Source organism: Aspergillus pseudotamarii, assembly GCF_009193445.1.
Source record: "Aspergillus pseudotamarii strain CBS 117625 unplaced genomic scaffold BDV38scaffold_4, whole genome shotgun sequence".
Taxonomy (NCBI): domain Eukaryota; kingdom Fungi; phylum Ascomycota; class Eurotiomycetes; order Eurotiales; family Aspergillaceae; genus Aspergillus; species Aspergillus pseudotamarii.
In genome coordinates, this window is record NW_022475018.1 from 506387 (window position 1) to 532320 (window position 25934).

The 25934-nt window shown below is 47.8% G+C and overlaps 8 protein-coding genes across 8 annotated transcripts; 4 read left to right on the forward strand and 4 right to left on the reverse strand.

The window, feature by feature from the left end:
- Positions 1 to 275: 275 nt before the first annotated feature.
- BDV38DRAFT_235054 (bZIP transcription factor) lies at positions 276 to 3007 on the reverse strand. Its single transcript, XM_032053306.1, has 2 exons — positions 1632 to 3007; positions 276 to 1574 (listed from the first exon to the last, which is right to left on the reverse strand). Exons 1-2 carry the CDS (start codon positions 2620 to 2622, stop codon positions 721 to 723), a joined length of 1845 nt encoding a protein of 614 aa, XP_031918619.1. The 5' UTR covers positions 2623 to 3007; the 3' UTR covers positions 276 to 720.
- Positions 3008 to 7188: 4181 nt separating this feature from the next.
- BDV38DRAFT_278079 (general stress protein) lies at positions 7189 to 7489 on the reverse strand (the record flags this gene model as incomplete). Its single annotated transcript, XM_032058643.1, has 2 exons — positions 7189 to 7311; positions 7364 to 7489. The coding sequence occupies 2 exons, from the start codon at positions 7487 to 7489 to the stop codon at positions 7189 to 7191; spliced, it is 249 nt and encodes an 82-aa protein (XP_031918620.1).
- A 1387-nt stretch (positions 7490 to 8876) lies between these two features.
- Positions 8877 to 9274, reverse strand: BDV38DRAFT_278080 (thioredoxin family protein; the record flags this gene model as incomplete). The annotated part of the gene is made up of 2 exons (XM_032058644.1): positions 8877 to 9180; positions 9252 to 9274. 2 exons carry the CDS (start codon positions 9272 to 9274, stop codon positions 8877 to 8879), a joined length of 327 nt encoding a protein of 108 aa, XP_031918621.1.
- A 941-nt stretch (positions 9275 to 10215) lies between these two features.
- On the forward strand, positions 10216 to 13247 carry BDV38DRAFT_126413 (ABC-F family ATP-binding cassette domain-containing protein). The gene is made up of 7 exons (XM_032051218.1): positions 10216 to 10510; positions 10567 to 10756; positions 10847 to 11050; positions 11120 to 11312; positions 11361 to 11460; positions 11517 to 12611; positions 12674 to 13247. Exons 1-7 carry the CDS (start codon positions 10439 to 10441, stop codon positions 13043 to 13045), a joined length of 2226 nt encoding a protein of 741 aa, XP_031918622.1. The 5' UTR covers positions 10216 to 10438; the 3' UTR covers positions 13046 to 13247.
- A 205-nt stretch (positions 13248 to 13452) lies between these two features.
- Positions 13453 to 15776, forward strand: BDV38DRAFT_267783 (uncharacterized protein; the record flags this gene model as incomplete). The annotated part of the gene is made up of 2 exons (XM_032056649.1): positions 13453 to 14806; positions 15040 to 15776. The coding sequence occupies 2 exons, from the start codon at positions 13453 to 13455 to the stop codon at positions 15774 to 15776; spliced, it is 2091 nt and encodes a 696-aa protein (XP_031918623.1).
- A 314-nt stretch (positions 15777 to 16090) lies between these two features.
- Positions 16091 to 19361, forward strand: BDV38DRAFT_126400 (putative potassium transporter). The gene is made up of 6 exons (XM_032051217.1): positions 16091 to 16618; positions 16729 to 16937; positions 17023 to 17858; positions 17911 to 18076; positions 18125 to 18293; positions 18364 to 19361. Exons 1-6 carry the CDS (start codon positions 16609 to 16611, stop codon positions 19047 to 19049), a joined length of 2076 nt encoding a protein of 691 aa, XP_031918624.1. The 5' UTR covers positions 16091 to 16608; the 3' UTR covers positions 19050 to 19361.
- A 13-nt stretch (positions 19362 to 19374) lies between these two features.
- BDV38DRAFT_235127 (mRNA-binding ribosome synthesis protein NOC2) lies at positions 19375 to 22044 on the reverse strand. The gene has a single exon (XM_032053307.1). The coding sequence runs from the start codon at positions 21870 to 21872 to the stop codon at positions 19512 to 19514; it is 2361 nt and encodes a 786-aa protein (XP_031918625.1). The 5' UTR covers positions 21873 to 22044; the 3' UTR covers positions 19375 to 19511.
- Positions 22045 to 22133: 89 nt separating this feature from the next.
- BDV38DRAFT_267786 (S-adenosylmethionine-dependent methyltransferase) lies at positions 22134 to 25918 on the forward strand (the record flags this gene model as incomplete). Its single annotated transcript, XM_032056650.1, has 8 exons — positions 22134 to 22223; positions 22278 to 22514; positions 22578 to 22972; positions 23394 to 23419; positions 23480 to 23740; positions 23815 to 24529; positions 25143 to 25359; positions 25439 to 25918. The coding sequence occupies 8 exons, from the start codon at positions 22134 to 22136 to the stop codon at positions 25916 to 25918; spliced, it is 2421 nt and encodes an 806-aa protein (XP_031918626.1).
- Positions 25919 to 25934: the final 16 nt, after the last annotated feature.

Here is a 25934-nt window from a genome sequence, read left to right on the forward strand (position 1 = left end):
AGGCTTTGAATAATAGCCCGCGGGCGGGAGGAAGGGGAGCCAACTTGGCTATGGAAGAAAAAATTACTTAGGAAGGGATGCAAAGAACAGTCATCTCAAAGGATGAGCGACACGACGAGGTGGTGAAGTTGGTGGGTTATAGCACATGAAAACCGCGACTTGGGGTGAAGTTGAGAGTCTGGGGGAGTTCAGAGCCTCTCTTCTCTAGTGGCAACAAACACCAGTTTGCAGCACCGCACATGACTAGGTAATACTTCAACAATGTGGAATTTTCAAGAGAGATGATTATTCGTAGATTTCGAATTTTTCGTGATGTATTCACAATAACTTAACTTGGTTCCTAGTAGCCAGTCCAGAAGGTATCCAATTCCGTATAAAAAAAAAAGAAAAAAAACACAACGAACACCAAAAGCCTGTAATCCTGATCCCACCTTGAACGATTTGAACAAATTGACTCCATCAAACCCAGCAATGAAAGGGAAAATGTAAAAAAAGAGATTCCAAAATAGAAAGGACTCGAAAAGAGAATAGAGTGAAACTAGTGGAGTTGTAAGTCAAGACAAAATATATAGTCACAGGATCATAAACAAAGGAAAAGGTATTTGTGTCTACAAGGACGCAGGTTCAGGTAGCTGAACCGCCTAAAGGGAAGAACATGACAATAACAAACTTTACAAATTCTTAAGTTATTCTGAAGTTGCTTAGGTGCGACATGGGGAATCATGAGAGATGAGAGGTAACCATGGAAACACGCTGGAAAGCTGCATCCATGCTATGACAGAGGTAAGAGAAACGGGTCTCTGCATCTTGTGACTCAGTCTCAACCACCAATTCGAATGCATGCGCAGATTTCTCTGATTCAACACCGTTGAAGGAGTTGTCAAGCGACTCTTGTTGAGAGGTAGCGGGAGAGTCGGCGAAGAGAGCAAAGGCAGGATCCGATTCGTCAAACTCAACATCTGGGTTTTCAACGCCAAAGCTGGCCTCCTTCGGCTCCTCAGACATGGGCAGGCGCTCGAGAACGGGCATTTCGTTCTTGGTGTCTGTAATCTCAGGAAGGTAGGTTCCAGCACTGCAAGACTTTCCGGACAAAATTTCGGTATCGATGATAGAGGGCTCGGGGACTTCCAAAACAGCGAACACTGATGGGTTATAGTTCATGTCAATGCCGGAGTTCCAGCCAGCGTTGTTCATGCCCATAGCAGCTACGTCGAGTCCTTGGTTAGGGACAACAACCATACCAACTTGAGCATTCTGTTGCATAGCGAATTCCTGGGGCCCATGACCGTGGTTTGTATCCTTGGGTACATTGGCCTGCATAGTTGGCTGCTGCTGGGGCTGAGACTGCAGTTGCTGCTGCTGTTGTTGCTGAGGCGGCTGCGGTTGAGCGGAGTTAGGGACCCCGTTCATGGGCATCTCATCTAGAAACTGGGAAAAATTGGGGGAGGATAGAAGCATGCGTGCAAGATCGGTGAGGCGAGCATTCTCCTCATACAGGGCACGGTTCTGGAGACGTAACTCATGAGCTTCATTGGTTCTCGCAGCAACCTCACTCTCAAGTTGACCGATGTATTCTGTGACGAATTAGTTTACCATATCATAAACAAGCATTCCAAAACATTAATGCATACCCTTTCTGCGGGACCGGAAAGCACGAGCGGAGACCTTGTTACGAAGCTGACGGCGTTCCTTGCTGCTAAGCTTCTTGCCTTCTTCACTAGCAAGCAATCTTTCATCTTCGTCCATATCCTGTTCATCCTTTTTGGCTTTGGCCATCTGAGGTAAGACAGAGGGGCTGGGAGAATCGGACGGCGAGCTCGAGGCGCTGGATTGTCTCATTTGCTGCAAAAGACGGGTGATTCGCTCCTCCACGATCGGGTTCGTGTTGCGAGGGGGCTGGACCTGAGTGTTTCCATTTTGCTGCATCTGCTCTTCCATGCGACGCTGTTGCTGCAATTGCTGTTGCTGGCGCATCATTTCATGATGCTTTTGTTGTTGAGCCGCCTTGGCCATCGCAGCCTGCTGCTGATGCATTCCGGGGTACATGCGACCGACCTGGGTCGATGGACCAGCGGGGACCACCTCCTGGCCACCGATGGCGCTGGGGTCGACGAATTGGCTCTTGTTGGGGTTTGGCGAGAAGAAATAACCGGGGACCGCACCCATGTTATCGGACTCCAGGTCCATCTCTGAGGGGTTACGGCTCGGGATTGTGTTGAAGTCGAGAGAAGCGTCCTCACGCTTCAGGTGAGTACCAGTAAACATGTCGGTGTTCATCATATACCCAGGGCTGGCACCACCATACCCCATTCCGTTCATTTGGTTAAAAGTCATTGCTTGAGCCAGAGCACCTGGAGGAAGACCTGTCTGCTGCTTGTGCTCGTCATACTGGTGGCTCGGGCCTTGGAAAGCGATCGGCGATTGACCCGTTGCGGCGAAATTGGCGCTTCTAAGATCACCAGCGTTGAACTCTGTAGGAGGGATGGATGGTTGAGCCAGGGCCGCCTTGGGCCTGGCTGGCTCTGATGTGGTATAGGTGAGCTGATCGAGGTTGAGGAAAGTATCGATATCCTGATCGTACGTCGACGGGGCGACAACCGGATGTTCCGCTAATGTGGCCATGATGTGTATGATATATGTGCCCCGGGGATAATTGAGGGGACAGTGTGCTTTTAAAGTCGGATAGAAAGTGGGTGTTGGTGGATTACAAGACTCGATCGGCCCGGATGATAGCGAGAGACGAGGTGGAGGTCGTGTACGAGTCCAATAAGGGAGATTAAGAAGCGAGGTGAAAAACGAAAACAGGCTAAGCACAAGAAGACGAACGATCACCCACGGTACACAGTGGGGATGAGAGAAAAAGCGATGGTGTGTTGTGGTGGGATAGAAGATCGACGATGGATGTGAAGAGGAAATGGAAATGGAATAGATGTGTAGGTTAAGAGAGAGTTGGCAACAATAGGGGAGGGAAGGAAGAGAGGAGAATGGAGTTCGCGCCTGAGCAAGAGTGGAAGGGAGGCGCCAGGGGAATCAACTGAGTGGGACGTTTCTCCACGCCAGGAATAGAAATCAGGTTCACCCGGCTTGCGCGTCCTCCGCTGACTCAGCCAACCTCCCCACTTCATCATCAACTGTGATTAGTCCGTAGGAGGTCCGACTAGGGTTTCGGGTGTCCTGTACCCTACTTGGGAATCCACTCGTTCCCTGACTGGCCCCGTCCTTCCTCACCAACTTAAGTGGACATACAGACGACGGGGATCTTCGATAAGATCTAATGTTTGTTTACTGCTTCTATGGAGTACGGACGTTTAGGCTATTTTGAATTATTCTGATTAACTTTGTCTGTCTTCTTTGAGAAAATTCAATGCAATCGAGGTGAACAACCATATTCAAAGTGAGTAACAACTTATGGGAAGTACCGCAGTAGCTGCACATACCTGAGTTAGCCCGTTGCCTAGTCACGGGTCTTACCCCAGTTAGCGAGGCAAGTAATTAAACCGTGCGAGAGGAGGAAGGTAGAGCGTAGCACACATCTCGCATTTCCTACTAGCAAGGCGATTGACCGTCCCCCTTGTTAGGTAATGCAGTTCAATTGCCTCCAATGAGACTAGTTTGTTTTTATGCTTTTTTATTTTTTTATTTTTTATTTTTTTTATTTATTTATTTTTTAATGTTTTTATTTTATTTCTTTTTCCCCTTCCTTTTACCTCTTTTTTACTCCTCTCTTTTTCTGTGACACTTTTCCGTTTCAGGTGTATTTCTAGTCCCGGCAAGTTCAAGTCGTACAATTTGTTCCATTGCCGACCCTCTAAAATCGTCCATTTAGGGTATCTTCTCTCCCTTGTGACGCCTGTGGCGCTCACATAGACCAATTAAAGTGTACTTGGTCAACAGCCATTTCATCAGAAACAAATTCAACAGCTTGACTTCTCCCTTCCTGAAAAACGACCATGTGTGGTGTTCCAGCATCCACATGTTCACATGGTTGTGGTGGAAAAGTGTACCTCCGTTCCTTGGAATGTGACTTGGTGGTGACTTGACGTCAAACTACAGTTTCCATAGGAATGGTGACCACATACCAGTGTTTCAAACCCGCAAACGATTCAGATAACCAAACAGTGCGAGTCTAAGTTGATAGCGTACGACAACCACCAACTAGTAACGACGGACCTTTCTAGATGCCTCCTCATCCACCATCAGCGGGGTTCTAGAATAGCAATGGTTCAATCATTGTCCATTCTCAACCTCCTAGAAGCGAACCGCTTGATCCTCACTTTTCAATCTTTGGTCGCTGGTGGAAATTTTTCAGTGGGTTTTGGTGGATCATCATCACCGAAAGCAAAAGCTTGGCATAGAACTAAGGACTTTCCCGTTCAACGGCATAGCCACTTATGCAAACGCCCCTACCCTTCTTCGACACACTAACTGATTATCCCCTAGAGAATAAAATGGGGCATAATGCCTTCGTTGGCCCCTTTAGGTTAGGGCTTTCCACCAAAGGTGGGCGTCTCGCCCGTGTGGATGTGCTGCGCGACTGTCAGCCATTGGGCCGTTGAATTCCGGCCATCTTCCGGTCTGGTTTTTCTGCTCAGCTGGAGTCCATCTCCTTTTAGGTTGGGCCGAGCCATGCCGCTAAGTTAGCTCTCCCACACTGCACCCCTGGCTGACCATGACCAGCGCCACCAGCGAGAAGTGCGACTTCGCTCCGCTGACTACTACATACCTCTCTACGGAGTATACGGAGTACCAGAAGACCTCAGGAATCTGGAATGTCGTGGAATTGATGTAAAATTGATATTTCTCATCTGTGTGAAGCATGGAAAATAGGTCGTAAGTTCTGTAATCTACCCATGGCACGCCATTTCCCTTGTAACAATCTGAAACTGTGAAAGGAGAACTCCTCGGTCGAAATACCCTTATTTGGTATCATACATGCGATATCTCCGGCTTTCCAAAATCCTTTAACAGCCCGGCCCTACAACAAACAATGGCCTAGATTTTCCCAAACCGCGTAAGCAAAAGATCGTATCCATAAGGCTGGACTCAATCGCCTCAAGCAAATACGTGGATAGTGACTACAAAGGTACTACTCGTACAAAGCCACAGTTCTACAACTTGTCACAAAGGGGCGAAGAGAAAAAAAATAAAAAATAAAAATAAAAAAAGGAGTGTGATACATACAACTGTCAAGCCATTGTACCGACACCTCGCCTCCCCTCCGGAGAATTGCCGCCACATGGGTTGAAAATACCTCAAAAAAAGTCTTTTCTATAGTTTGTTTAGCCTCTTCTAAGTTTCCTCCACGGGCAGTGCTTAGCAGCGTTATAGTTTGCCCCAAGAAGTTGGCTAGAAGGCCTCAGCACTCTGATTGAGAGGCTAAAGATTTAGCAGGCAATGGTGATCAACAGACTGGTTAACGCTAGCTGGTAACCGAGCACAACTATGGTTTAGTATTTACATTGAACTTCAGATTACTGTTTTGAGATAAGATAATCGACCTCCAATGTTCAACCTATCCTGTTAGGGAAAGTCTTAGCCCTAGACGGTAATAATTTGTCTCGTGCACAAGTGCATAGACAACTATATCTTCCACCACTGACAACCAATACTAAGAGCGATAGTTTTCAATAGAGCCAAAGGCCTTCTTGTCAATCTATTGGATACTACAGCATTAGCATAAACCCCCTGCAGCAAAAGGAAAGTCGGGTGAATTTCTCCATAGACTATAGTACGATCCATTGTTTGAGGACATCCTGGACTATCGACTATTGCACACAGAAGTTCAAATGTTCCCTCCAGTAGACACTCTCTTATCCAACACGATACATAGCCCACGGTCTATTCTAGGTGTTTTCAAAACCAAGTATAGAAACAAATAGCCTGCTAGACTAGCCCACGTCAGATGGTCAGACCCGCAATTGCTGGTCAATGTGATCCCGCGGGAGTCTCCAACAACCTAGTTTTGGCACAAGTCTAGCTTCTACGTGTGTGTGGAAAGAGACGGTCGGCCAATGGGTGACCTCAGCGCCTGAGAGCCTTGATTCTATAATAACACTGAAGTATAGAAATCTCAGCGACGCAACAGCCACTACGTTGTCGCAGTCAGGGCATCAAGGGGTTATTTGGAATATGGCCTGAAGGCTAGAACCTCGACGTCGGCGCAGCACCTAATGAATGGTGAATCTCTGGGTTGTTAGAGCGCTGTCTCTTTCTCCAGCATGTCAGCTCGACTCTTAGATCAAAGCGTCAACCTGAAAATTATCCACCACCTTGTGCACGGTGGCTGTGGATAATGTCTGTTTTTGTACGATCTACATTTTTATATTTCAAATTTGTAAATTCGTACATAGTCTACCAGGTAGATCAAAAGTAGGTTTACCAAAAAGAAAAGCGCATGAATTAATAGTACTATATATAAAACTTAAAAAATCCCGTGGTCCAATAGTTTGAAACGCGATATGTATATCTCCATCGGGTGAACGTCGGGTGCACCGTCGGATATCCTTCTAGGCTTTAGGAGTCATATGTCACATCACGATGGAAGACCACGGGGTCGAATAAGAATATTGCATCGTTGTTCCAGCATAAAACCCAAGAACGTGTCTTGCAACACTGCCAAAAATAAATACAATAAAAAGAAGAAACTAAGCGGTGGATGAACTAAGTGGTGGATGTAGCTCGTATACGTTGGTCGCCATGTCGTAAGCTAATTCTAAAAGCAGCTGCTCGAGTGTGGCAGTGTAGTTCTCGGGAAGGCAGCACCATTTCTTAATTGCCACTACATACCATTCCAAGAAACTCAATTAAGCTGAAGAAAACTGACACCCGATGACAAGTTGTGGGTTTTGTATCTTGATCGAAAACGGACAATTTGTGGTGATGCACTGCTGACGTCTTAATTGGCCGTGGTTGGTTTATGTGGAGATTAATACGTCGGTGGGACATCATTTCTACCAATATCTACTACACAATGATGGCAATTCAGTATGAGAGATATGATGTTGCAGGAACTTGAAAAGAAGAAGATTTGAAGGCAATGGTATGCCGTTTCCGGTGTTAATTATCTCATAGATACATTGTCATGTTAACAAAGTAAGTTTCGTCCCAGGTACAGTACAGTTTACAATATCATAATCATCAAAAAATACAAGTAGTATGGCAACAAGTTATCATCCGATAACGGCTTTTTTACTCCTCGGGTTGGTCATATTGAGTTCTTGAGCCACCCTTGCGGCCGGCCTCGCGGGCTCTAGGATCACCGGGTTCAAAGCTTCCGCTCGAGGCCTGACCACCCTTGGAAGCGATGTTTCTCTGACGAATGCATCAGTATCGAGGAAAGTACTGAGATCGATGAGAGACCTACCTGCTTGTCAGGGTCCATGCTGGCGAAACCTCCAGAGTGAGAGCTTTGGCCACCCTTGCGGGCAATGTTTTCAACCTCTTCGTGGGGGCGGTTGCTGAAGTTTCCCGGGTTTGTGTTTGAGGCCATTGTGAATTTGGGAATTGAGATAAAGTATAAGACTCTTTATCAGTGCTGCTATGATTTGCTTCGATATATCACTCCTCGATGCGGTTCAATTCTGCTATTCTTATACTTCTCGAGTCCCTCTATAGAAACGATATGAGGTCATGGTATACCCGCTTGACGTCTGTCTTGCAAGGCATGATCAATTTGTGATGCAAGAGATAGTACTATATCTGGTTAGAGATGCAGGGTTATTGCTGGGTTTGGTAAACAATCTACCAACATCTTGGAGATCCGTCTGTAGCCCCACGGTTTGCTATATTGTAAACATGGCTCAGGAAGCTATATCATCATGATCACGTCGGAAGATGTAATGCTTAGGTATTATACAAGAACTCAACAAATCGACTGTTTGCTGGGCCGCTTTTTGAGTTCACGTAACTTACCGAATGGAAACTCAATTGTACCACCCCATTGATGCAATTATCTTGCTACGTATACATGAATACCTGTAGCGATAGTACACTCCCCGCAAGTCAATGGAAAGGCCAAATTGCTATGGCTTTACTGTCATTACTTTTCTCGAGATCTAGAACATGCTGCTGATCTGTAGGTTGTTGAACAATCTACGTGACTGCTGTGTCATTTCGATCGAGTGGCGAGTCTAGAAGTGAGATTCTTAATCCAATTCATTAGCTGCACCTTCGATCGTATATAACAATGGATTTATCAACGTCATGCTAGACACTTCACATCAGGTCGGCTAGACAAACACTAGCGATAGATTTACACAGAAGACATAAAGCAGTGTTCGTCTGAGTTTGCCAAGTTTAGGGGCTCTTGCTGGTGATTCCTTGATGAACCTGTATACCATGAGGACCCGAGCTCTAGCCATGAATCTATGTTTGACCGGTATAGGCAGCCGCTACATCGGCCTGAAAGCCTCGACATTCTTTGCTACTATTTCAATCACCTTTGTACTCTTACAGTATGGTCGGGATTAACTTTTACTTATGAATAAGCTCGACTCAGATTCTGTTTAATGATCAAGAGTTAATTCTAAGTTTGGAATTCGCGCTTCCTAGAGGCAACTTAAGGCTATGTAAGGATCTAATCTCTCATTCGTTTGACGGATGCAGGGCCGAGGCTTGTGCTATTATAACCAAGCAAAATCAAGTTAGATGGTTGACAGGGCAGCATCGCTGCCCAGTGCCTGTATATTTTAAGGCCAGCAGTAATTTATATAAACAAAGGTGCCGAATAGTAATGGGGAGCTAAGCCATACAGCCTTTTTCAGCGGGATATCTGATCAAAAGAATTTAGAATTAGATACAATCACTTGTCCCACTCTTCCTCGCTTTAACCGGCCTCATGGAAAAACATGGAAAATGCGGACTGTCTTGCTTGTGCTTTAGGAAGAAGCTGCCTTGACAAGAAGCTCTTCCAATCCCTTGGTATTAGCTCCAACCAGACTGTCAACTTTGATACCCTTGTGAAAGAGTGAGAAGGTTGGCATTGCTCTAACGCCAACTTCCTGGGCAATCTCTGGTTGGGCATCGACATCAACTTTATAAAACCCGACAGAGTCGAAGCCACCGGTGTTTGATAATTTCTCAAAAACAGGGGAGATCATTCTGCAAGGTCCACACCATGTTGCCCAGAAATCAATTACAACAGGTTTATCACCGTTGATAAGCTCTTTGAACTGTTCGAATCTACCATATTATCACCATTAGCACTGAACAATTTCGTCCGAGAGGGAAAACAAATCCTTAACACTACTTACGAGGTAATAGTCTCAACAGGCATCTTGGAGAAGAGATTTTCTGATGGCTTCACGATAGGTGATTTTATATGGTATACTAGGAATCGAAGGGCTTGGCAGGATGGGGAGGTGAGGGACGAGAATGAAAAGTTATCTGACTTGAGGGTCAATTTATATATTTTGTCCCGACAGCATCTGCTAACTCTTTTATTTTCAGCTACACCGGCAGTGCACGGTGGCATGCGTAAAAGTACCCCGCAGGGCCCCGCTTCAGCTGCGATTTCCCACAACCATCTCTCAGCAGCTGGAGAAAAAAAAAATCCATCTGCCATTAGACAGCAACAGACAGGACGATCAGTTAGTCCATGGTGAGTTGTCGGTCAGGCCTTCAGTTGGACTGACACCATTGGATAGAAGGCACGAAGTTCTGCTGCCTTTATCACAAGTGCTTATATATTGTCATTTAACGTTATCGGTAGGTGTTGGTTGCACAGAGACAGACAGCTTTTGGTACAAAGTATCGTGTATGAGGTTACTGTATCTTTTAAGGACACATGATATAGGCCATACAATCCCCATCAACTGATTTCTGATTCTTCCTGTAGTTGTATGTTGGAAGAATATGCAGTTTCAGCACGGGCGATGATTTATCACTCTTATCTCACGCTTCCAACTGAATCGATCTACGTAGTACTCAATTGCTATGGAGCCTTTCAGGACCATGACTCATTTATGAGTCATGGAATCCACATTGCCACATAAAAAGCGCATTGACGACCTCGGCAAAGTGCCTTAACATCACATCTTTGCGAGCAATACGAGCCTGAGCCACCAATTGATTCCTCAGGCCAATATGGAGCGGCTATTCCTTTTCGGGACCCCGACGTTCCCCTGCTTTCTTTTTTTGGCTTGAACAGCTCTCAATGTGTGATCATCCAAGTGACTCAGTATCCCTTGTGGAGAATGAAGTTCTATGCATTATGTTTGCCTCAAAGAATGCACTACCGATCTCAATGCTACCCCTTACTAGTCGGGCCCTAATTTCCCCCAGAGGCCTGCTACTTTATATGAAATGTAGAGTAGCATGAGTAGTAATGAAACTGTCCTTTCCATCAACTATATCTTTGCTCTATCCAAGTCTCCTTTGGACTTGTCCTACCACTTGTGTCTTTAGTTGAATTGCGCGACCTTTGATAGCTATTCTGAATATGAAGTCGTCTATTCTCGCAACTTGCAAACAGACTCGGTTCCATCTGCTTGATGATAGGCCGACTCAGGAGGTATTCCGCTGCAAGATTTCTCTTTACTATCGTGGACTAATGGTGTTACACCACAGATTGATGTAGAGGGCCTCACCGTCGCCGTCTCTTCAACACGGAATACTTCAGAGGATCCCTCAAAGTCAAAGCTCAAAGGAAAATCTAAGGGAAAGCCAGATGCAAGAGAACTTATCTCAGATGCTCATCTGCGGTTGAAGGCAGGTATACACTATGGGCTGATAGGTCGCAATGGGACTGGAAAGTCGAGTAAGCATTGCTTCCATATATATCATGCAATGGAGAAAAGCAATAAGACGAAACTGGTGACATGGTTAAGCTAATATATGTTACCTGCAGCGCTCCTACGAGCTATGGCAGACAAACTCGTCCCTGGCATTCCACATTCGACACGTATAGCTATCTTGCAACAGACCGAGACCGCGTCGGAAGACGACCTCAAGGACTTTGCCGCCGAGGAAGCAGAAAACAAAAACAAGACAGTCCTTCAATATGTTCTGAGCAGTGATCATTCCCGGAATGAATTGGTTCAGAAGATGAGCCGTAAGCTACCTATTCTTCTAATGGATTCGTTGTACTTTTCACACCAGATCTGATAAAACTATATTGAAGTCCTGTCCAAGAGTTTTGAGACGGAGGATCCCTTGGAACCGGTCGGCGCTATTCGCAAAGTCCGCCATGACAAGGCTGGAAAAGAGCTGTTCCTTGCTCAGAAGAATGCGAACTTGAAGAGTGGAGCCAGAGGCTTACAAGCGCGGAAGGACCTCAAAGCAGCTGAGAACAAGTTCCAAGCTTCACTAGAAATGTAAGTCGCCCCGGTCAAGAAATTTTGTACAGTGTCTGATATCTATAGATTGAACGAGGAGAAAGAATCAATCGACGCCGATACTGTCAAAGAAGACACGCAGGCTGCAATGGATACTTTGCAAGACCTTCAGGCTCAGTTCGAGACTGTGAGTACGGAAGTTATTGGGAACACAATGACAGTCACTGAATTTGGCGCAACTAGATGAAATTGGCCGACATTGAGCAACAGGCGCGTCAAATTTTGATTGGTTTAGGCTTCCAAGAAACCTCGTTCGATAAACCATTCCTAACGTTATCCGGAGGCTGGCGTATGCGATGTATGCTGGCAAGTGTCCTTATTCAGAGCCCGGACTTCATGATCCTCGATGAACCGACAAACTTCTTGGATTTGCTAGGAGTAGTTTGGCTTGAGAACTACCTTCGACAGCTGAAGGACTCATCACAAACCACTATCATCTTGGTTTCCCACGATAGAGACTTCGTAAATGCTGTCTGCGAAGAGATTATTATTCTAAGGGACCAGAAGCTCACATACTTCAAGGGTAACTTGTCGGCCTACGAGAAAGATTTTGAAGAGCAGAAGTTGTACTGGGGTCGTATGAAGGAGGCCCAGGAGCGCCAGATTGCTCATATGGAAGCAACCATCCGTGAAACAACCAAGACGGGGAAGAAAACAAACGATGATAACAAATTGCGTATGGCCAAGTCGCGGCAAAAGAAACTGGATGACAGGATGGGCGTCCAAGTGAGTGCGACTGGGGGGCGGTTCAAACTGAGTCGAGACCGAGTTGGATGGCACTCGAGTTCTCGAGAGGAGATCGAGGTTCCGACAGACGAAAAGGGTACTACTATAGTCCTACCTGACGCCACAGAACTGCGGTATCCAGGGCCGCTTATTTCTACGGAGGGGATTGTTTTCAAGTATAAGCCGAACGGAGCTCCAGTATTGGATGGAGTGGACCTTGTCATGCATATGGGGGATCGAGTTGGCCTCATGGGTCTCAATGGATGCGGAAAGTCCACATTAATCCGCCTCCTTGTCGGAAATGCGTTGCCAACTAAGGGAAAGATATCAACACATTCGAGACTAAAACTCGGTTACTATGCACAGCACTCAATAGAGGACCTGCAAGAACAGGGTCAAGCTGACCCTAACCTAACCGCATTAGGCCTTATGACCAAAGAAACAGATGGGACAATGAGCGAAGGTCACCTGAGGGGTTTGTTATCAAGCTTGGGTCTCCAGGGCCGAATCGCCTCCGATGTGCCCGTGTCTCGACTATCAGGCGGTCAACTTGTGAGCACAAAAGAAGTATAAAGACACATGATCAAACGGAAGCTAATTCAGCTTAATAACAGGTCCGTTTAGCATTGGCGAAAGTCATTTGGAATTCGCCACATCTGCTCGTCTTGGACGAAATCACCACCCATTTGGATTTCCATACTGTTACAGCCCTCGCATCTGCGCTATCTTCGTTCAACGGGGCAATTCTCTTAGTATCGCATGATCGGTTCCTGGTCCGTTCGGTCATAGAAGGCAAACGTGATGAGGAGCATCAACTGGACGATGACTTTGAGGGTCTTGACCAAGAGACGGACGAGACTCAGAGTCGGAGGCGAGCTGTCTATGTCCTGAAGGGTGGAAAGCTCAAGGAACAGAGCAGAGGCGTCGAGCAGTTTGAACAGAGCCTTGTGAAGCGGGTGCAGAAGATGCTTCCGGCGCAGGGATAGTGATTCAACTCACTCTTCTGGGCGCCTTATTATATACGAGAAAGAATTGTATTGTCGCATATATTCTCTATCTTTCTTCATTCTTGCAACAACGTAAAGTCCACTAGACTGCTCGTGGTAGTACTTCCCAACTCGGCTAGACCCGGTTACATCACCGGTGAAAAGGCGGGGCTTGCCCGAACGAGGTATTTCTGCGGAGACGCAGCCTCTCAGCGAATGAAACGCCATGGGATGACTCGATGATGATAAGCAAGCTTTCTTGGGATCCATTCCCCTCCTTCCCTTACCTAGCCATAAGCTCCTGCCTTTAAGACCCAAATGCCCACCACTCTCCCATTCAAACTTATTCACTGATATGCCGGAAACAGTTGGGCTTGCGTCACCGTTTCGCCTCATCCCTGCTCATGATGACTGGATTCTTACTATCGCGACGCGGGTTGATGGCCTCTCTACCATCCCTTCGGCGGTATCCCCGCACCTACCTCCGACAGATATTGACCGGTAGGAATAAAGCAGCTTCGCAGTATAGCACGGCCTCCTCGCCGGCAGAGAATGGAAAGAATGACACGAGATCTCTCCCCGCCACTTATTTTCCTAATCCTGATACCTCGACTCAAAAACCTTCCCCGCGATGGACTGCCTTGAAAACCGCGAAGCCGTTTTCCGATTTCTTGACGGATACCTTCAACCGTCAACATGACTATCTCCGAATCAGCATCACCGAGCGTTGCAACCTCCGATGTGTATACTGTATGCCGGAAGAAGGCATCGAGCTTTCGCCACCGGCTCGCCTGCTCACGTCCCCCGAGATAGTCTACCTGTCCTCCCTTTTCGTCTCGCAAGGGGTAACGAAGATCCGCTTAACAGGCGGTGAACCTACTGTTCGGAAGGATATTGTTCCTTTGATGCAGTCGATCGGCGATCTACGACGCAACGGTCTTCGGGAGCTATGCCTTACAACCAATGGAATCTCGTTACACCGGAAACTGGAACCTATGGTGGAGGCAGGTCTGACTGGGGTAAATCTCAGTCTCGATACTTTAGATCCCTTCCAGTTCCAAATCATGACGAGGAGGAAGGGGTTCGATGCTGTGATGAAAAGTATTGATAAAATCTTGGAATTGAATAAGATGGGGGCAGGGATTAAATTGAAAGTGAACTGTGTGGTGATGCGTGGGGTCAATGACCGGGAGATCATCCCGTTCGTTGAGATGGGGCGTGATAGTCCTATTGAAGTGCGGTTTATCGAGTACATGCCATTTGATGGCAACCGGTGGAACCAGAAGAAAATGCTATCATATCAGGAGATGTTGGCGGTCATCCGAGAAAAGTATCCAACCTTGGAAAAGGTGGTGGATCATAAGAATGACACTAGTAAAACACATCAGGTACCTGGATTTCAGGGTCGCGTTGGGTTTATCACTAGCATGACACATAATTTTTGTGGAACTTGCAATCGTCTGCGCATCACATCCGACGGAAACTTGAAGGTTTGCCTGTTCGGCAATGCCGAGGTATCGTTACGTGACACCATCCGGAAAGCAAACAATGGAGAGCCGATCGACGAGGCTACAATGAATAAACTGCAACTACTTGAGGCTGCGGACAAAGCCGCTCGTATTAATGAGGAGGGCGGACTGGTTGACGAAAGAGAACGAGAGCTTCTTGATATTATTGGCATGGCTGTCAAACGAAAGAAGGCCAAGCATGCTGGGATGGGCGAGTTGGAGAACATGAAGAATAGGCCGATGATTCTCATTGGTGGGTAGGCGCAACCTTCTTTTTTTTTCCTCTCACAACTGTCTGGCGAATTAATGTGATGTTACGAATCATGATTAATGCATAAGCTGGGGTGTCTTTTTGTTCTATTGATATTCCAACGAGTGGTGGCTCAGCTGCAGTGAGCTTTTGTATTATTACGACCTTGGCTGTCGAGAGCGATGCTGATAGGTGGGATCTAGATAATGGACCCATGAGGACACTGACGGGCTCAGAGCAGCCACGAACATGGGCGACATCTGCGGGAAAAAGGCCATGGTCCAGTATCCCGACACACTTGCTTCAGTTCAGCTCACCTCGTCCGGGCCAAGTTCGTTATTACCATGGGGATCGTAGAAACGTCCCATCTGAGACGGAACCGTCCGATATAAAGTGGCAGGGAACTGCGACGTCACTTCCTACAGATTCTGACCCGGATCTACCTCATCTCAACACCTCACAAAATGTTCATATGACTAAGATCAGCCAAAAGGCTGTTACGGAACGCTCTGCAACAGCGATGTGCCTTGTTCGCTTTTCTAAGTCGCGCCCGTGGGAGCTGCTTCGAGAGGGGCGCGGGACACGAAAAGGTGATGTGTTCAGTGTCGCCCGTATCGCTGGCATTATGGCTGCCAAGCAGACACCGGATATTATTCCCTTGTGCCACCCGGGCATTGGAATTACGGGGGTTGAGGTGGATGTCAAGCTCGTCGACCCACTGCCCTCTCAGAATGAAACCGATCCGTCCCTGAACTACGGTGCGATGCATGTAATGGCCACCGTGAGTTGCCTTGGTCGTACGGGTGTGGAGATGGAGGCTATGACGGCGACTATGGGAGCTGCATTAACGGTGTATGACATGCTGAAGGCGGTTGATAAGGGAATGGTGGTTGATGGGGTGAAACTTCTTGAAAAGAAGGGTGGGAAAAGTGGCCATTGGATCCGGGAAGAGCACGTTGATCCTGGGAAATAAGAATCTAATGTAGGAATGTGGTCATGTGCGTGGCATTTAATTTTTTTTTTTTAAAAGAAAATGTATTTATATTGGTTAGAAAAGGTACCATGAACCTTGTTACTATGTAGGGATTTTTAACAGGAAGCAATGGGCCCAATGCGGTAACTTTCTGCCAGCCCTATAATCCAAAAAAAGTTATCGCCTTATCAGAATTACGCCAAGACGGGTTAAGCGTGCAGATCGGCAGACCGTTGATTGGTTCCGTCCCACCACTTCTTTTTTTTCCCGGGTTTAAGTTGTTTTCTTTATTCTCTTTTCCCCTGCATCAGTCTTTCTTCTAACTAACTAACTTACTTATTTATACTTTGATCAATTAGTCGCCACGCAAGGCTCAGTTGAAATGGAATAACACACGCTTTTGCCCCCGTTTGATCCTCAACTAAGAATTCAGCTCACAGAAAGCAACCCGTGGAAGAAATCTTTGACATCGTCTATCCGTACACCCTATACATTCTATAGTTTCCAACTCAACTACGAATAGCCGTATTACCAGCAACGCATTTCCAAACTTACACCATATTGATCGACTTCCTTACGTCGTCATTAACCATCACATCTCATCGTTTTTCATCCGGAACCGAAATGCATTATCGAACAAAACTAAAGATAGATCAGAGATTTCATCAACATCCTTGCGGGTAGCGGTGTGCGCCCCATTTTTGCAACAAAATCGGCTTTATCAATTCACTATCTGGGGCCATAGAGGCTTCCCAAAACATCAAATACTGCAGCTGCATCACTTGACCCCCCTTGCATGCCGGGTTAATCGGATACATTGTGCCTACGGAGGATGATCACCTGTTCGTATCTTCTCGCCTTTCTTTCTTCCGTCAGTTCGTGGACTTGGTCTCGCCTATGTTATAGTTCGACCGATTTGATTGAACCTCGCTGACCTTTGTGACAAATGCAGCACGAGGCTGGCTTCGGCCTTTGGGTCGAATTATTATGGCGGTGGTACCGCCCTTCAATTTTATCACGTTACACTATACTTATTTTATCGTAACATCATTGATCTGCAGTGTCATATTTTGGGGAGCTTCGAACCCGCTCCATAGTGGTTCTTACGCTGATGCGCTGTTTATGTGTGTTAGTGCTATCACAGGCGCTGGGCTGAACACTGTATGTCTCTCTCTTCACCCCGAAGACCTTAGCCGCTCGGGCTAGCGTCCCATTTGCATGATGCATTTAGTAACCGTTTCGCTAGATGGACCTATCTTCATTAAATACTTTCCAGCAAGCCATCCTTTTCGTGCTCCTGATGTTGGGACACGCTATCCTCATCTCGATCACTGTTCTATTTGTGAGGAAGAGGGCTTTTGAAACAAAATTCAAAGGCATTTCAAATAAGTTGGCTCAAGATAGGGAGTCTCGTCCCACATCTGACTTGAACACTCCGCTAGATGGAGCGGACTCCAAGGTTTCCAATGTGCAGCCCTCAAACATGGATGCCAGTCATGGCGACAAGGCACCCGGGCTGACTGAAGCCAGTCCCGTAGAGAACTCAACTGACTTGACCAGTGATGACCATATACACTGGACTGAAGATGATCAGATAACTATTGGTGCACGGACACGCTCGCACCATCAAAACCACCGAGTGTTCCCTATGGTGGGCGTTGGTGCTCGGCTTGACCTGAATAATCATCCGAAAGATGCCATCCCGAACATGCCTCTGCGAGAAGAGAGTGATATATCACGGCTGAAGGGTATGATCCAAGGGACGCAAAAGTATTTCGCATCCAGAGGCTTTGTCTCCCGAAACTCCCAGTTCTATGGGCTCACCCCCGACGAACGTGAGAGACTTGGCGGAGTCGAATACAAAGCAGTTTCGTTCTTGACAGTCATAGTCGCCCTCTACTGGCTGATGTTCTTGCTCATCGGTATGATAGGCATGGGGGGATGGCTGGAAGCGAATCATCCAGATATATCTCGGGAAAACGGCCTGTCACCTTTCTGGACAGGCGCGTTCTTTGCAGTCTCTGCATTTGTGAACAGCGGCATGTCCCTTTTGGATGCTAATATGACTGCACTGCAACAGAAGTAAGTGTCCCATCAACGTTTTTAGTACCCTGAATTGTACTAACTATGGCAGTGTGTATCCACTCCTCACAATGGGCTTGCTAATTCTCGCTGGGAACACCCTCTATCCCTGCTTCTTGAGGTTTATAATATGGTCCATGAGATGCATGATTCCAGAGCGACCCGCGTGGAAGACATGGAAAATTACCTTAGACTTTATCCTGGATCATCCTAGAAGGGTATGTACATGGAGGGCAGTCACTAGGGTACATTTGCTGATTGATTAGGTCTATACAAACCTTTTCCCGAGACGCCATACATGGTATCTGCTGGGAACCATCATTGTCCTGAATGCCATTGATTGGGCCGGTTTCGAGATACTCGCAATCGGAAATAAAGAAATTGAGCAATTGCCACCAGGTTATCGAGTCTTGGATGGTTTGTTCCAAGCGTTGGGTACGGATTTCACCCCTCTTTCAAGTTACCAACTAAGCATTTTATGTCGCTAACGTTTGACAAATTGCAGCTGTACGCTCTGGAGGATTTTATGTAGTAACCATATCCGGACTCCGACAAGGGTTACTTGTTTTATACGTTCTCATGATGTACGTGTCGGCATTCCCCGTGTTGGTGACCATGAGAAACACCAACGTCTACGAAGAGCGTTCTCTGGGCATCTACGCCCACGATGACCCGGAATCCGAAGCCGAAGGCCAAGCTAAACCAGGTCTCTTCATGAGCCTTGTGCGACACCACCTCCTCGGACGCCAGGACGTCCCCGCCGCTGAAGCTTCGCGGAGCTACTTCGTCCACCAACAATTGCGTTCCCAACTCAGCCACGATATCTGGTGGATTGCCCTAGCTGTCCTCTTCATTTCTATCGCTGAATCGCCCAATTTCAACCGCGATCCTGTCAGTTACTCCACGTTCAACATCATCTTTGAAGTTGTCTCCGCCTACGGCTGCGTCGGCGTTAGCGTCGGCATCCCTGGCAGGAACAGCTCCTTTTGTAGCGGCTGGCACACTATTAGTAAATTGATATTGGCGGCGGTTGCCCTTCGTGGACGTCATCGCGGTCTTCCTGTGGCTATCGATCAGGCTGTCATGTTGCCGAATGATTCCCTCGCCTGGGCTGAAGAGGAAGATGCTGCGCTGAGGCGTGAGAAAACTCGTACTTGGGGTGCGGACAGGATGCCTGTTGGGGCTGTTTAAATTCTGGGGACACCATATGCACCTTGCCGTACATTGCCTATGTACCATTGATACCACTAGGAATTCTATGTTTGGTGGGCATTGTGTGAATTTCGGTACAATGTCGCATAGGACTATGGCACAGTTGTCGGTTTCCATGTAAAGGTTTGTTGGTACAGATTGGAATTTTTTTTGATTCATCCTGTGTTTTGTCTGTCTTTTTCGATATGATGTACTGTCTTTCTTGGCTTAGTGTGTTTGAGTTATGCTTGTATTAGTTTATTTGTTTATTAGTTTCTATTGCATAAATATAGAATGTTTATGGCATTCGAGATACATCATTGCGTAGATAGTGCCTAAGCATTTCAACTTTTCTATACGTCAACATCAGAGTAAAATATTTTAAATAGCTACAACGAGAACCAGATATAGGGGGAAATAGTGCCATCACTAGTACAAAATAAAGGGGGATGAAAGCATCATCTAATCCTCCTCTTCTTCGAACTCCACCTCGTCTTCATCTTCCTCTTCCTCTTCTTCCTCTTCCTCCTCTTCACCATCAGAGGAAGCCTCTTCACTATCCTCAGCATCATCGCTTCCCTCATCATCCTCACTGAAGCCACCCATCGTCACATCCTCCTTATCAGCATCCTTCTCCTCGGCTCTCCGTTTCTCTTCTTCACGTCTCGCCTCTTCAAGAAGGGCAGCCTTTTCTTCGCGCATCTTCCGCTGAGACTTAACGAATGCACCTAGCGGGGTTGATTCCCAGTCGACATCTTTGAGGAAGCTCTCCACTTCCGCACGGTTGCGCGGGGTATAAGTGACGCTGGTTCTGCGCTCTTCGATCCAGCGGGCGTTGGCTTCGACCTTCTGCACCAGAAGGAGGATCATCTGATTGATCTTGGCGTTCTTGTTTCCTCCGGAGCGCGAGCTGACCTGCTTCAGCCAGCGCTTCAGAGAGACCACGATGGGGACGGACAGTTCGGGGAAAGCGATGTGCTTGGTCCACAGGACGAAGAACTCGGAGAGAAGTTCGGCGACCTGTTCACCGACGCCGTCTTGGTAGACGCGGGTGCGGAGGTAGGATTTCGGGGCGCGGATGGCGGTGTTGAAATCGAGTTGTTTCAGAGTGCTTGATTTCGGTGGCTTACGCATCTCAGCGAGGTTGAGGACCTCGAGGAGGGGTGGGGCCAGTGGGATGTAGGTTCCTGTGGAGCGGGAGAGACGGAGGAGGGCGCGGGTGAGTTGGAAGCGGAGGGGGAAGTATGTTGCTGTGGGGATGAGTCGCATCGCGCCGACGGTGATCTGGACGACGGGGTAGATGAGAGGGCGCATGGCGGATTGCTTGCCAGCTTTGGCTTCGGCGAGGCCATCGCAGTGCTGGGAGAGAACGCGGGACCAGAAGTCGAGCGAGTGCACGTATTGCCAGTTGTATATCGTCTTGTAGGACTCCTTGGAGGTGTTTGTGATGCTACTGCGGAGATGGATGGCAAGTTGGCGGATGAAGTTGAAGCCCGTGGTGTAGGACACGTTCTGGTCGATACCCCAGAGCTCTGCGGCAGAGTTCTTCATCAGGTTCACGCCGGCCAGAGTGTGGACGGTGGTGTTCCGGCTGCCCTTAACGACACCCTCGTAGGAGGCCTTGAGGACGGTTTCCTTCAGCCCAGCGTCCCCGATAACCATGAGGCGTCGCAGGAGCAGGAATCCAGTGATACGTGTGGCCTCCGTAGTGGACACATCGGCCCAGATACCGACAATGGTTTTGATAAGAACCTTCAGGAGCTTCCTGAACTGAAGTAAGTAAGGAAGCATAGGTTCAATAGAAGAGAGCGTGAGCTTCAGTGTCTGTGCATCGGACAAATTCGTGAGCAATTGGTGGACGGAGGAGGTATAGGACTTGATAAGAGGTGTAAGCGTCTTGAACTTCTTCGAATCCATAGACAACTTGACTTTGCCGGAGGCAGTCTCCTTGACGGGAAGATGATGCGACAGAACTCTAGGGACAGACCCAAGGGCGGTAACAAGAACTTCATGGTATACGTCGGATTCTCTGATAGAGTATTTTTGCTCCTGGGCGTCAACGTCGTTGAGGTAGGCGGCAGACCGGAAAGCGAGGACGGCCTGTCGCATTGCTCTAATCGAGTTCTGCTCTTCCATCAACTTTTGCCATTTCTTCACCATAGTGATGGTAAGTGTGTTGTCGGTTGTCTGTTCCTCTTCCTCCTCCCGAGCAGCCTTCTTTTTCTTCTTCGCCGGTTGCTCTTCCTCCGCTTCACTTAGCTCGTCCACTTCCGCGAGATCGCCATGGTCGCCGAAGTCCAGGAGTTCGGCATCGTTCTCCTTAAGGTATTTATAGAATTCCGGGTCCTTCTCCTTCAAGGCTTCAAGCTGATCCTTGTGCGCTTCGAAATCGTCAGATCCACTGGCATCCGAGGCAGCCTCGTCGTCTGATGGAACACCGTCGTCCTCTCCGCTGTTTGAAGCTCCAGAAGCTTCATCCTCGTCTTTCTGCTCTTCAGTGCGCTTGCGCTTGCCAGTCTTAGGGGTAACGTCCTTCTTCTTAGCCTTCTTAGCCTGACCAGCGTCGGCGTCCGCAATGTCGAAACCGCCCGAAAAGAAATCGTCGACATTCATTTGAGAGAAAGCATCCTGCTTCTTCGTTTCTTCCGGATGTTCGTCTGCGGAATCATGAGCGTCGGCGCGTGCCTTGGCATTATCGGCCTTGCGTTTCTCTTTCAGATGGTTACGCTGCTTGATTTTCGCAGACGCCTTTCGCCGTTCGAGGACATCTTTCAGATGCCTCTTCTCGAACTTCTTGGTGGATTTCTTTTGACTTCCAGCCATTGTGTCGCAAAGCCCCAATCTGACCGTGCAGATGGGATCAAGTGTACAAAATGGGGAAGATCAATGGAGGTGGAAGCGTTTCACCAAATGGTAAGGGACTCAAGTTTTTTTTTCTTAGAGTAAAAAATTTAGAAGATGATGCGGCAGAAAATGGCGGCGCCGATCGCCCGATTAGGCCACCGCCTTTTGTTCCCCCTCCGAGTGTTCTTTGGTTATCTGCCGTCGCAAGCTGACGTGTAGAAGACAGAACTGCGAATCGCAATGTATGCCCAGCGCCCTTTGGCGTATGCGCCAACTCCCTACAGCTATACCCCTAACCCGGCCTTGTCTGCGTCCATCAATCTCGATGAGGTATGCTAGGGTGTCTGGCTTGCTTGCTGGGCAGCTGGCTAACTCCCATGCCAGGAAGTTAAACTAGCCTCCAGCTCGGCCGAGCGCGATCTATATGAGTCGCTGGCTGAAATATACAGCATCATAGTCACGCTTGATGGCCTCGAGAAGGCTTACATTAAGGATGTGGTTACGGAAGCAGAGTACACAGAAACGTGTACTCGGTTACTGAAGCAGTACAAGTCTAGTTTGGGGGACGACACCGTCGCAAATGAGTTTGTCGATCTGGAGACCTTCAAGCGAACCTGGGGGGTGTGTTGCTTCTATTCCACCTTATTCTTTGAGGACCGGTTCTGATCGTTTCACACTCGCTAGTTGGAATGTCCCCGTGCTACCGAACGTCTTCGTATCGGACTTCCTGCGACCGTGGAGCAGGCCAGTCACAACGCACCAGCGGTTAATACGGGGTCAGCAGTAGGCTCTGCTGGAGGTGCTTCAGGCAGCTTGATTCTGACAGCCACGGAGAACTTCATCACTTTCCTTGATGCGTTAAAGCTGAATATGCTGTCGAAGGATGCGCTCCACCCGCTGCTCTCTGAGGTGATCCAGTCCGTCAATAAGGTGACGGACGGGGACTTCGAAAACCGGGGCAAAATCATCCAGTGGCTGATTACGTTAAATCAGATGCGTGCGACAGAAGAGTTGAGTGAGGACCAGGCAAGAGAGCTGTCCTTTGATATTGAACAAGCCTATCAGGGGTTCAAGTCGACGTTAGGATGAAATAGAGATGTCATAACGTTTTAAACAGCAGTTAAGGGTGGGAATCGGCGAAAGGCGTCTGTGATTGGTCTTGAATAAATGTAGCTATATTGATCCAGGTTCAGGTTTTTTTTTTATCCTGAAATTAAAACAACCTCTGTTGAGTAATTGATCTAGTTAAGGGTCAGACATTGTTCCGAGTCTTATCTTTGGATCCGGAGCGGATCCGACCCGCGGAACATCGTGATCTGCCCTTTCCTTTTCGGGCAATCACGACTTTTTTTTTGTGTTTCGGGATTGAAGAACCGTCCACCTGTGTTTTGCCACAGGTAAGACAAATATAAGAGGAGAAAGGCTCCCCCCCTTTTTTGTGTTGGTCTAGACCCGCCATAGTCAAAAACGCATTTACCATCAGACCGCTACAATGATCAGCGCGGACCCCGACGAGCCTCTTCACGGTATGTGTCCCCAGTTTCCCCGAATTGATAGGAGCGATAGAGGATTGATAAGCATTTCAGTGTTCGATCTGCCTCAAATCCATACTAAACCTTCTGGCACCGAACTTTTACGAGCTCTTGACATCTTAGCGATCAAACCAAAGAGTTTTGCTTCCAGTGGCCATGAAGCGGTGAAGGCTCCAACTGTCTACCCGACCGGAGTACCGCGCTATTTGACGTCTATCATCTCGAGTCCCCTATCATGGCTGGATACCGATGAGCTTCGGGAAGCTGTCTGGGATGCTGCTGCTGCTCGACTCAGCGAACGCTCTGGGCGAACCGGTACGGGAGGAATATAATTGTAGTTGACTGTTTTCAGGATTTCCGTGTTGTCTAACTTGGGGTTCTTCCAATAGCAATGCCTGCCATGTCCCGTGTCTTCACAATTCCCAGTTCAGCGGGCGAAGAGCTGACTCTGACTCTGCACGAACCATCCTTGACTGCCGACAATCTAGGAATGAAGACTTGGGTATCCTCATATCTTCTCTCCCAACGACTCCACGCTCTCCTCGAATCAACCCCGCAACTCGTCCCTTCTGAGACGACCGCCCTTACCCCGAAGACAGATCGCACACTCCGGGCCTTAGAGCTAGGCGCTGGAACAGGTCTCGTGGGACTTTCGTTTGCGGCTATCCGCGGACAGTCGGCTTCGATTCATCTCACAGACCTCCCCGATATTGTTCCTAATCTTGCCCACAATGCCGCTCTGAATGTGGAGCTGCTTACCAACACCGCCGCGACTGTCACGACTGGCGTGCTCGACTGGTCCGTTGCGCCGGCGCCTCTTCCCACTCAAGAGGAGCAGTACGACCTGGTCCTGGCCGCCGACCCTCTGTACTCACCCAAGCATCCCAAATGGCTTGTAGAGACTATCGGGCACTGGCTGAGCCGCGGCCTTGATGCGCGCGTGGTGACCGAAATGCCCCTGCGAGATGCATACTTGCCACAGGTACAAGAATTTCGTGAGCGCATGGGACAGCTTGGTCTGGAGGCGGTTTATGAGGGAGAGGAGGTAGGGTATGATGACTGGGAGTCGGCAGATGGAGGAGCGGTAGCAGTTCGATGCTGGTGGTCCGTTTGGGGGTGGAGCGAGAAGCTCTAGCCTGTCATGACGCACGGTCCCATTGGTCTGGTCTGTCAGATCATATCAACCGCACTAGAACGATGTCACGAAAATCCACGATCAACGAGCGACGATAGAGATTAGATAGATAGACTAGATATATGTCCCTGCGCAGCGATCGATCGGCTCATCGTTAGTATAGAACATTACATGAGAGCTTTGCATACACCGCGTATATCGTTATCAAGTTAGCATGGGAGCTCGATAATAGAATAATGATAGCGATAGGATACCATTTGATCGTAATTTTGTCTTTCACTGTTGAGTTCGACGGATGTACCTTTTGAGTCCTTCTGTATCAGGCACGCGATACAACCAAATTGCCCGCTCACGTGCCTAGACCTATGACGGCATTGGGTTCCTGACCTTTATTACAATCAACTATTCATATCGCCACAGATCTATATTAGTATTCTTCTTTTCTACTTGTACATATTATGCTCTTCCAAATACAAATATATTGATTATCTATATATAGCCACCAAAACCTTCAACTTGAAACAAACTCCCAAAAAAACACTCATATCCCAGATCAACATCTACCCCAACTTATCAACCCAGTCAACAACCCACCAAAATGGTCATCGGCCTATTAACAATAGCCGCAATTCCCACCGTAACAGGTGTCGCACTGGGTGTAAGCGAACAGCGCAAAGCAAACGAGCGCAAAAATGACGAGAGGCGCATGGCCAAATTCCTCATCGACGTCGAAACCAACGGAGAAACACAAGAAGACAGCGAAGTATGCGGGAAGCGGTTCGTATTAAGGAATAACAAGGTATGTGACGCTCTCCATTGCTGCGTTTTCTTTCGCGCGCGCGCACATATGACTGATCTGGAAATCACGTTTCGTGTAGGTTTATCTCGATGATCCAAACCCTTCAAATCGGAAGCTTCCGTCGCATACGGTCACTTCCTTTTACATTGATTATCCGGAGCTTGAGGAGACGAAACATTTGAAGCGCGGTTTGGGGCTTGTTACTACGATTTCGGATAATCCGCCTATGCTGGGGTGGATTTATGTGGATAAGGATACGCATGAGTTGAAGTATGGGAATCGCACGGCGAGTGTTGAGCATGTTGTTGGACCGTGGGATTGGACGGAGGATGAGACGACTATAACGCTGGAGGAGAGTCCGGATTTTTATGCGGTGCAGGAGGAGGATGGGGAGTGGGCGGTGTATTTTGATCGCGATGGGGATGAGTTGGAGTATGTTTTGGAGGAACAGGATAAATTGGATAATGCATTTGCGCCTATTGCTCTGAAGCGGAAGTTGATTGAACAGCTGTTACAACAAGCCCAAGCTCAGCAAGCTAAGAAGAATGACAATTCGTGATTTGGTATCCATTGTT